We start from the raw sequence: 10,932 nt of genomic DNA, 5'->3' as shown, positions 1-10,932 counted from the left end.
TGTGTTGAATAAAAGCAATGAGAAAGGACAACCTCGCTTTATTCTCAATCTTGGGGGAAAGCATTCAGTCTAGCTGAATGTTTACATAAAGCACTAGTTGTAGTTTGGTGGTTTGTTTTTTTTTTTAAATCATCAGTTTAGGGATGTTCCCTTCTATTCTTTGGTAGGAAACCTAGGTAGGATTGGACTTTCAGCCCCCGTCTAGGGAGGTAATAGGTGTCCCTTTCAGGATAGGGCACTGAATGGACAGTTTGAAGCCCCCGATGCCTATGTTTTCCCTCTGGCATGGTGGCCAGCAACACCATGGGTAGTGGCTATTTGATCACTTGGATTGTTGAGTGACCATGAGGAGTCGACTCTCCTGCTAAGCCACAAAGGAAATTGTGTATAAGTAAGAAAGAACTCTGGTGCTTTCAGTGATTGGTTCATTCATTTCAGGGTTTCAGGGTTACCTATAAGCACTCCTGATGTGCAAGGTCTCCTTCATGAATGGAATCTTATATTTTTTGAAACATTTTAAAAAAATAATTAAAGATTCTTATATGGCACTTCTCCCTTAGTCTTAAGTTAGTTAATTTTATTGATACATTTGAGATGGAGTCTCATTCTGTCACCTAGGCTGGAGTGCAGTGACATGATCATGGCTCACTGCAATGTCCACCTCCCAGGTTCAAGCGATTCCCCCGCCTCAGCCTCCCGAGTAGCTGGGATTACAGGTGCCTGCCACCATGCCCAACTAATTTTTGTAATTTTAGTAGAGATGGGGTTTCACTGTGTTGGTCAGGCTGGTCTTGAACTCCTGACCTCAGGTGATCCACCTGTCTTGGCCTCCCAAAGTGCTGGAATTACAGGTGTGAGCCACCACACCCAGCTTTTATGGATACATTTTCTAATATTTAAACATCCTTTTTTGGGGGGCTAAATCATGATGTATTAAATACATTTGTTAGATTCAATCTGCTAATAAGGTATTCAGATATTTGTGTCTTGATTCTGAAAGCTGACAACTTTCCTTTTCCTGCATCTTCCTTATTCAGTTTTGTTATCAGGGCAGCTAAGCAACTGCCCATCTTTTTCTATGCCCTGGAATGGATTGTATGAGCCAGGAACTATCACATAAAGGTTTTTTATTCTCATCCATAGACAGAAGATCTGGAACTATTCTGGTTTTTTCTTTTTTTTCTTTTTTTTTTTTTTTTGAGACGGAGTCTCACTCTGTCGCCCAAGCTGGAGTGCAGTGGCCGGATCTCAGCTCACTGCAAGCTCCGCCTCCCAGGTTTACGCCATTCTCCTGCCTCAGCCTCCCGAGTAGCTGGGACTACAGGCGCCTGCCACCTCGCCCGGCTAGTTTTTTGTATTTTTTAGTAGAGACGGGGTTTCACCGTGTTAGCCAGGATGGTCTTGATCTCCTGACCTCGTGATCCGCCCGTCTCGGCCTCCCAAAGTGCTGGGATTACAGGCTTGAGCCACCGCGCCCGGTCTATTCTGGTTTTTTCTACGATGATTGCTCTTTCTAAGTTTTCCTCTACTTTTTGAGCCAATATTGGTAATTGATGTTTTATCAGAAACATCTATATTTTGAAAATTTAAAGTTATGCATGTTATTATTATTGGCAAATCTATTTCTGTTGTTGCATATTCTTTTTCCTTTTGTGATGTTCAAAATATTTTAAAATGAAAAACAAGTTCCTCTCCCACATCTCACCTCTTTTGTCCAGTTCCTCAATCCAGGGTAAATCTCTTTATTTCACATTAGCCCAGAAAAGATCGATGGCATTTATGAGCAGATGAAGGTTGATAGCAAAGCTCTTCCTGGTAGCAATTTCCCTTATGCTCCTGAGAGATGCCCTGGAGGTCATGCGGTTCGTGTTTTTTAAATAGTGCAGAATTTGATTTGTAAATAACTCATTTAAGTTTTCATAGGAATATTTATTTGGTGAATGGGTCTGTGATTTTTCATATTTCGTCCTTTGTGTGACCTGGACCTCCAACATGAATGGCAAGCTCTGGCCATCTCAGCAGCACTCTTATCTAGTTCCTGAAAATTTTAAAGCCCCCTATAGTGTCTTGATCCCCAAATATGATGGGGCCACAACACAGAAACCATGAACTCAGTTCCCTCAGCCCCCAGCCCCCAGCCCCCAAGTCCCCCAGCCCCCGGTCCCCCAGCCTCCAAGTTCCCCAGCACCCGAGTGCCCCAGTCCCTGAGTCCCCCAGCCTCCAAATCCCCCAGCCCCGGAGTCCCCCAGTCCCTGAGTCCCCCAGCCTCCAAGTCCCCCAGCCCCTGAGACCCCCAGCCTCCGAGTCCCCCAGCCTCCAAGTCCCCCAGCACCTGAGACCCCCAGCCTCCGAGTCTCCCAGCCCCCGAGTTCCCCCTTCCCTGAGTCCCCCAGCCTCTGAGTCTACCAGTCCCCAAGTCCCCCAGCCCCCCAACCTGCTCTCAGCTGCATCCCCACATGCCAGCCAGCACAGAGTCAAGGGACGAGGTTATTTATTGCTCAAAGAGGGACAGCTTAGGACAGGAGACCCCAGGCTGAGGCCCAGGAGGTCCCAGGGTCCCAGGAAATGTGCCTTGGTCATCAGCCTCCTCGTCCCTCCCGGGAAGGCGACATCCTCTCGGTCCGCACAGGGGCCGAGGCTCCGGGACCTGATGTGCGCAAAGGGACTCCGCTGTGACTCTAGAACCCTGCAGGGCAGGGGGCATCCCCTTCCAGGCTAGGGGTGTAGGACCCCTGCTTGTGTGAGGGGAGCCCCACCTCAACCCTAGCCTCAGGCTGGAGGGTCTTGTGATCCCAGGCCTGCCCTCCCCTGAGCACCCCCCTCACTCACCCCCACCCTGAAGGAGAGGGTCTCATCTTGTGCCCACGGCACAGGAAATGGCATCTGGAGTGGCCAACCCCAGAGATGCGGGCACGTGGCCAGCTGGGCTTTTCCAGAGGCCCCAGGATTCCAGCCCATCGCTCAGGGTCAGCCCTGGGGAATGGGCACAGTGGGGTCTGTTCCAGGGACCCAGAGAGGCGACCTCAGGCTGTGGGCGGGGCTGGTACATTACCCAGGAGGCAGGACCGAGCAGGAGCTTATCTAGACGCGGCACTGTTCTGTGGGAGGAGAGAGGGCAGTGGGGACCTCAGTGGGAGGGGAGACTTAGCTGGGAACACAGCAGCCCCAGGGCCAGAGGTTGGGGGATGACGGGAGGGAGAGGGGACCCCACCTCAGGGTGCCTCTGCACCCCCAGGGAAGCCCTGGGGAGAACGTGGGAGGGGCCAACGAGGAGTGACAGGTGCTGCCCTGAGTCCTACAGAGACTGGGACAGTGGTGGCTTCTCCTCTAGCCAAGGCTGGGCCTGTCCTGGGGGCAGCTCACCTTCTGCCTGGGTCATGTCCAGGAAGATCTGCATGTGTACAGGCAAAGTCTTGAGAAAGCTGATGAATTCCGCCATGACCTTGTCATCCACCTCCAGGGTCCTGGCTGTGAGGGACATTGGCTCAGTCCTGGGCCCTGAGAGCTCCAAGGGCCCTGCCTGGGGAGGGAGGGCAGGGAAGGAGGCCCTGGTGCTCTGAGGTTGGGCAGAGTTTGGTCTGGAGCAGGTTCTCAGACTGGTCTCCAGGGTTTGACCAACGGGCCTGCAGGCTCCCTGTCCCCAAGCCCCGCTCCTTGGCTGGGCCTGCTCCTCATGTACCATAGGCAGTGCTGGGACCCACAGAACTCAGGATGGTGTCTACAGGGTCACGGGAGGAGAGCACAGTGTCTGCCTCCCCCGCCGTGTCGGGCTGCCCTCCCACAGCCCAGGACAGGTGATTTGTAGAGCAGGAGCGTCTCTACAGCCCAAAGCCAATGGTCCATGTAGTGGCCCTGGGAACTCCAACAGCACTGCGGGTGTGACGTGGAAAATGTCACCTTATATTCATTTTCCAAACATGATTGTTTGAAAGACATTTTAGTATCTGGCTTCTTATTTGACAAAATAATTGAAAATCTCCATTCAGGAAGGCTGTTGGATTTATAGCCACCTGTCGACCACACAGAGATGGTCAAAGTCACCTGCCCTTGCAGCTGACCTGCAGGGACACCTCCTTCCCGGTGTCCACAGTGGCCTCTGCTGTCCTCGGGGTCTGTGTTTGTCCCTCAAGTCCCTGGGTACAACACTTCCCTTGTTTCTGATGTAACACTAGGACTCCCCTCCCCCTCCTCCCCCTCCCACAGGGCTCCTGGGCTCCTTGGGAAGGCAATCCCAGGGGCTGGAGGAGGGCCGAGCCAACGGCTCCCTCACAGGCCCGCCTTCCATTCACTCGAGACCCATCTGAGCGTCTCATTCTGTGTCCGTTTCCCACGGGAACCCTGGGGGCCCAGGCGCGCACCCAGGTACTGGCAGGCCAGGTTCTGCCTGGGGGTGCTCTCCAGGCAGAGGAACAAATATTTGCTGCCGTCGTTGTTGAACAGGTAGATCCTGTTCTCATCCAGATCTAGAAAAAGAACAAGACAGGAGCAGAAATGAATTCTGGGCGCTTTGCTGCAGTGGGAAGGGGAGTGCTGGTCGGTCTCCTGTGGTCCAGCTGGACTTCCCATGAGGGATGCGTCCGCCCTGATGCCCAGCGTCTCCCTCCCATTTCTCTCCTACCACACTCCAGGCTGTGCAGAGCTACCCCACAGCGGGCCCCCCTTGGGAACTTCCTTCGGGGCCAGTGTCCCCCTGGACCCCAGCACGGTGTGAGTTTCCCATCAGAGAGCTCCCAGCACGGCTCACAAGTAACGCCAAGGGGCAAACGGGGCTGGGAGAGGCCTGGCTGTTAACTGTGACTCTCCATGGAGACACAGACCGTCCCCTGGCTCGGGATTCCCTCCCTCATCATCACACCCAGATGACTACCTGGGTGAGCCACCCTCAACACTGTGGCCCAGTGAGGCTAAGAAACGGGGTCTCTACTCTGATGGGGGTGAGACCGACCCCCAGCCGAGGCAGCGAAGGTGAGTCCTGAGAGTCACCACCACATGCCAGGGCGGCGGGGAAGCGGAGACCCTCAGATCGGGGCCGAGTGAGGTGGGCTCCACCGACTTAGCCCAGTGGCACCACCAGGGCAGAGCTGTGTCACCAGGGTGGCTTATATGGAAAATGCCAACGTCTCCACCCAGCTGCAAGCAGGGGATGCTGGAGACCCTGGGTGGGTGCCCTGGCACAGGAGTCCTTTCAAGTGCCTCAGTGGTTGCGGTGTGCAGCCGTGGGGGGAGTCACATGGAGGGGAGAGTGGGGGTACCGGAAGGCAGGACGTGGCTCCCGGGGGACTCCCTGCTCCAGGCTGGGGAGGGGAGGCCTGGTGAGAAAGAGTCCTCATGGCTCTCTGGCATCTTGAATTAGCGATGAACGAATACAGAATCAAGGAGATGCAGCCTCCAATCGGGCGGTCACAGGGGCCCTGACTCTCAGCAGACGGCTGGTGGAGTGCAGCTGGGAGCCATGCGGAGGGTGCAGGGAGAGTGGGGACAGGCTGCTGGCTAAGGGGGTCACCGCTGCTGCCTGAGCTGATCCCAAGCGACCCACTGTCACTGCAGGGAGTGAGACCAGCCCAGAGGGGACCCAGAGGCGGTGCTGCTCCCTGTGGCTGCCGTCACCATCGTGACCCGCGCTTGCCTTAGCACAGCCAGGCCAGAGGCCAGGCCCCACTGTCCCACCCCTTGGGAACCTGGCCAGTATCCCCAGAGCTGCCTGGGCTGTGGCCGGCACTTACAGTTGATCTTGAACTCGATGGGGTTCTCGGTTTTCTCTGCAATGATCTTCTCCTCAATGCACTGGTTGCTCTCCCTGAAAGGGCTTTGTTTCTGTGACCTGTGTGCACAAACGCTATGGTGGCCAATCTGCAGCCCTGGAGAGGGGGGCAGGGGCCAGACTCTGAGGACTGAGGAGAGAGGGGCTTCCAGGCCACAAGTGCTGGTCACCAGGACAAACACTGCTCTCGGGAAACCCCTAACGTGTAGCCCGGGACCAGGGAGAAGAGGCCAGAGGGAGCCAGTGAGTGCCCTGGGCCCCCGAGGTCAGGGGCCATGACCATGGACAGCAGTAGTCCCGGGGTTCATGCAGCAGTCATGGGGTTCAGGTCCTCATCTCCCCCAGCCGTGACTCTGGGGGCAGACAATCCTCACAGGATCTGCCTGGTCCTAGGAGACCACAGACCACAGCAGCCCAGCCTGGCCCCCACACCGGCCTTCTCCGCAGACTGACCCAGGCTGCGATGTGTGGTCAGTTGTTGGCCCAGAGTCCCTGGGCAGGGGCTCTGAAGGGACAGACAACCTCCTGAGCTTCATTCCCCACCCCACTTGGCACCGTGGAGGGTCCACAGTGAAGCCCCTGGACCATCAGGAAACGCCTGGGGCTGGCCCTGGCTCTGCCCACCCCTCGCAGTCCTGGACCCTGGTTGCGGGAGAGTGAGCCCCGCCAGCCACAGCCCCGATGACGAGGAACCCACCATCTGCGCAGGGCGATCTCCAGGTTGCCCTCGGGGGTGGGCTGCAGTGAGCTGATATAGATCCTCAGGGGGGCCTCCTTGGTCTCCAGGAGGGAGAAGTCACTGGCCGCCATGGCCATGGAGTGCCAAGTCCCTGCCAACTGAAGGGGCCTCGAGCTGCACGGGGGTCCCCAGGCCACCATGGCTCTCGTTGTGCCCCGTGCAGGTGAGGCTGAGTCCCACCTGTCCCCAGCTCCCTCAGGCCACTGCAGGAGTTGGACTGGACTCATCAGGCTGCTGCGTGGGACTGGTGCCAGAGGGGGCCTCACGCCGCCGTGGACCCGACTCTGCTGCCCCAGAAATGTTCCAGCTAAACTCATTTGAGCCCAAAAAAGCACCCGGCTAAGCCCATCTCCTTGAGTCAGGGGAATATTTGGATCCTGGGGAGCCATGTGGTTGGGGCTGGAGGGAGGTTGGGGGACAGAGAGGCCCTGCTAGGAGCTGAATTGTGCCCCCAAGATTCATATATTGAAGTCCTGACCGCAGCACCTCCAAATGTGAGCTAGAATGGTTAAGAAGTGATGAAGTTAAACTGTGGCCATTAGGGTGGCCCTGACCCAGTCTGATAGGGGTCCTTAGAGGAGGAGATTAGGACAGGGACACCCGGAGGGATGGCCCTGTGAGGACACAGTGGGGAGACAGCGTCTACACGGCAAGGAGAGAAGCCTGGAGGAGAGCCAGTCCTGCCGACATTTTGATCTCGAACTTCCAGCCTCCAGGACTGGGAGAATCAGCTCTGTTGTTCGGGCTGCAACCTGCGGGAGGCCAGCCCTGGGAAGCTCACAGGGGCCCTAACATCACAGCCTCCGCTGTCAAACCTTGGCCTTCTAGATCCTGGGCTTCCTGGCTTCCGACAGCCCCCACCCGCCCCAGACCTCCCACAGTAAAGCGCCCGCTCCCCCAGCCTCAAACCTTTGGGAGCTCCACGTCCTGCATGGTCTGGGGGCTGTCAATGGCCCAGACGCCACAGATCAGGGCCACGCCCAGGGTGAGCAGGAGGCACTGCATGACTGCGGCTGTGGGTGGCTCTGAGGTCTGGAGCGAGAGGGATGCTGAGGCAGTGTGGGCTCAGGGGGCCTTATGTAGGAGGAGGGCAGACAAGAGCCCCGCCCACAGCCTTGCCACGCGATTCCTCGAACCCGTGACTCATCCTCGGCCTGTGGGCAGCTTCCTCCACTGGGACAATGGAAGGCTCTTCCCTGCGTCCACCCGGGAACCTCCTCTGTGTCCAGGCCGGGCAGTTCCTGGCAGGGCCTCAGGGGGGAGGGGCCTGGGTCGGGTCCAGGCTGGCAGCCAGTGGCAGGAGCACCTCCTGGGTCGCGGTTCTTGGAAAATGGTGGATCAGAGGCCAGCACTGAGGACAGCTGTGCCTGGGGGCAGTGGTAGGGCCAGTGGGGCAGGCAGAGGGCCCGAGAGCCCCATGGCTGCCCCATCATGCTAGTGAACAGCCGTCTGCTCCACAAAGGGGCCACGAGTCTGTGCCCGTTCATACTCCCCAGCCGGGGCTCTTCCCACAGGTGTCCCCCAACGCCAGGTGCTGCTGGCCAGGCCCGGCTGGGCAAAGCCTCCTTGAAAGGCTTTGCTCTTTCCCAATCTCTCTCGTGTTTCTGTTTTCCTCTCCTGGCTCGGAGAGCAGCTCCTCCAGCATCCTCGGCATGGCCTTGTAGGGACAGCGTCTCCTTCCCGGCTCAGTGCCCTCCAGTGCCCTCCAGCTAGGATGAGCCCCGGGTGGAGTCAGGTTCAGGGGAAACACTGAGGACCCCGGTGTGCAGTGCTCTTGGCCTCAAGTCTTCATTGTGAAGTACAAGCCAAGCAAACACAGCAACGGTGACCACAGCGGTGGTGATGATCCAAACCAGGGTGCCCAATGGTCCAGCCTGTAGCTTCGGCCCTGGGGTGTGGAACATGGCAGGGGCCGTGTGCACAGCACACCCAAGCATGCTCCGCGTGGATGCGCGTGGTGGGTCATGTCTGCAGCGTGGTGGGTCATGTCTGCAGCATTGGAATTTCAAATCTACCAATGTGCTTCTGTCCCACTGAACGGTGCAGCTGGGGCCATCAGCAACTCAGGAGCGCAGGCTGCTGGAGGATGTGTCCCGGTTAGGTTTGAGGGGGATGACGCAAGTTGCAGAGTAGCGTGTCTTTCAGGATTCCACGTGTGCAAACCAGCACCCACAGGTGAGTGTGTGTGTGCGCATGTGCCTGTGTGCACACCTGTATGTGTGTGCCCATGTGCAGGTGTGTGTGTCTGTGTCCATGTGCCCGTGTGTGTGCCTGTGTGCATGTGCCCATATGTGTGTGTGTGCAGTTGTGTGTGCTTGTGTGCAGGTGTGTGCGCCCATGTGCAGGGTGTGTGTCTGTATGTAGGTGTGTGTGCCCGTGTTCAGGTGTGTGTGCCTATGTGCAAGTGTGTGTGTCTGTGTGCAGTTGTGTGTGCCCGTGTGCAGGTGTGTGTGTCTGTGTGCAAGTGTGTGTCTGTGTGTATGTACCTGTGTGTGTGCACCTGTGTGCAAGTGTGTGTGTGTGCATGTGCCCATGTGTGTGCCCATGTGATCTGTGTGTACCTGTGTGTGTGCCTGTGTGCATGTGTGTATACCTGTGTGTGCCCATGTGCATGTGCGTACCTGTGTGTGCCCGTGTGTGTACCTGTGTGTGCCCATGTGCATGTATGTGTACCTGTGTGTGTGCCCGTGTGTATGTACCTCTGTGTGTGCTTGTGTGCATGTGTGTACGTGTGTGTGTCCGTGTGTACCTGTGTGTGCCCATGTGTGTGTGCCCATGTGTGTGTACCTGTATGTGTATGCCTGTGTATGTGTGTACCTGTGTGTGTGTGCCCATGTGTGTGTACCTGTATGTGTATGCCTGTGTATGTGTGTACCTGTGTGTGTGTGCCCACGTGTGTGTGTACCTGTGTGCAGCGGACGCAATGCCTGGAGCTTTCCATTCCAAACAATGGACTTGTTCATCTCTGGGGAGGGCTGAGATCAGGGTGGGGGTTGGAAACAAGGAGAGGGCAGGCAGCCACCTCCCATGTGTCCTGTGAGGGAAGCGACCTCCTCTCCAGTAGTGGGGAGACCTGGAGGATCTGCCCTGTCCCCTCCCAGGGTCCTATGGTCTTTCCAGGTGACCTGCAACCTGTGCTTGGGGCCTTGCCTACCTGTGTGCCATTTTCAGCATCTGGGATCGAGGTGAGGGGGTCTCCTAGATGAGCTTTTGTTCGCCAGCTATCTTCTGGTTTATTTCCAAAGGACCCCATTTATTATCACTCCGCAGGACAGCCTACAGGTCCAAGGCTGGCCCCAAGACTCCTCCTTCCAAGGACAGCAAGAGAAGGAAGTGGCTCAGGTGGCCCCAGTCCTCGCCCAGGCAACCTCCTGAGCGTGGTCCTGCTGCGGGCAGCTGTGCACAGAGCTGCCTCTAGAGGGACGTGACCTAAGGCCTCTGCTCTCCCTGGGGCAGGTGCCGCCCAGGACCCTGGCCACCCCACGCAGGGAGGCACTTGCCTGTGGATCGCAATTCCTGTTCCTACACTTTGTGGGAAGCTGAAGCAAAGAGGGCTGGAAGTGGGAAGGGAAATAGAATTATTTGACACTCCCTAAGGAGGATCAGACCTGGATGAGGCTTTAACAAAATCTATGTCCCGGCCTCTGCCACCATGCCCAGGGCTGCTTCCGGGCCTCACCTGTGCTAGCTCGCTGAATTCTTGCAACAATCCTCTAAGTTCAGTCCTCCTAGTTTTCCCATCTTACAGGTGAGGAAATGGTGATGAACAGGGTTGAATCACGTCACCTGAAAATCCCAGTCCACCCAGAACCTCAGAATGTGACCTTATTTGGAAGTGGGGTCTTTGCAGGTAGTTGAGTAAGATGAGGTCATCCTGGAATGGGGTGGGTCCTACCTCCAACACAGATGGTGTCTCTATAAGAAGAGGAGACGACACACACACACACACACACACACAGACATCCACAGACACACACACACAGATACACACACACAGACACACAAACACAGACATCCACAGACACACACACAGATACACACACACACAGACATCCACAGACACACACGCAGATACACACACACACACACACAGACACCCATAGACAGACACACACACACACAGACACAGAGACACACACACACAGAGACACCCACAGACACACAGACCCAGAGACGCACACACACACAGACACCCACAGACAGACACACAGACCCAGAGACACACACACAGACACACACATACAGGCACACAGACACAGAGACACACACACAGAGATAGGCACATACACAGACACAGAGATAAACACACACAGATACACACACAGACACAGATACACACACAGACACAGAGACACACACATACACACAGAAACACACACATACACACACACAGACACACACACATACACACACACACAGAGACAGACACACA

At 56.3% G+C, this 10,932-nt stretch overlaps 1 protein-coding gene across 1 annotated transcript; it reads right to left on the bottom strand.

Annotated features, from left to right (window-relative positions):
- Positions 1-2,481: 2,481 nt before the first annotated feature.
- On the bottom strand, positions 2,482-7,589 carry LOC105471903 (beta-lactoglobulin-1-like). Its single transcript, XM_011724714.3, has 7 exons — positions 7,410-7,589; positions 6,459-6,598; positions 5,724-5,821; positions 4,359-4,463; positions 3,364-3,468; positions 3,053-3,098; positions 2,482-2,647 (listed from the first exon to the last, which is right to left on the bottom strand). The coding sequence occupies exons 1-6, from the start codon at positions 7,503-7,505 to the stop codon at positions 3,082-3,084; spliced, it is 561 nt and encodes a 186-aa protein (XP_011723016.2). The 5' UTR covers positions 7,506-7,589; the 3' UTR covers positions 2,482-2,647; positions 3,053-3,081.
- Positions 7,590-10,932: the final 3,343 nt, after the last annotated feature.

Source organism: Macaca nemestrina, chromosome 14, assembly GCF_043159975.1.
Source record: "Macaca nemestrina isolate mMacNem1 chromosome 14, mMacNem.hap1, whole genome shotgun sequence".
In the NCBI taxonomy this organism is placed as follows: domain Eukaryota; kingdom Metazoa; phylum Chordata; class Mammalia; order Primates; family Cercopithecidae; genus Macaca; species Macaca nemestrina.
Note: the sequence above shows the minus strand (reverse complement) of the source record. Positions and strands in the feature narration are given on the sequence as shown.

Bases quoted from the DNA above. Each gene is read 5' to 3' on its own strand.
- LOC105471903 (XM_011724714.3), bottom strand. From the start codon at position 7,505: ATGCAGTGCCTCCTGCTCACCCTGGGCGTGGCCCTGATCTGTGGCGTC. The intron at 5,822-6,458 runs GTGGGTTCCTCG...TTGTGCACACAG, and splicing joins GAGATCGCCCTGCGCAGATG to GTCACAGAAACAAAGCCCTT. The intron at 4,464-5,723 runs GTAAGTGCCGGC...TTCTTTTTCTAG, and splicing joins CATCGAGTTCAAGATCAACT to ATCTGGATGAGAACAGGATC.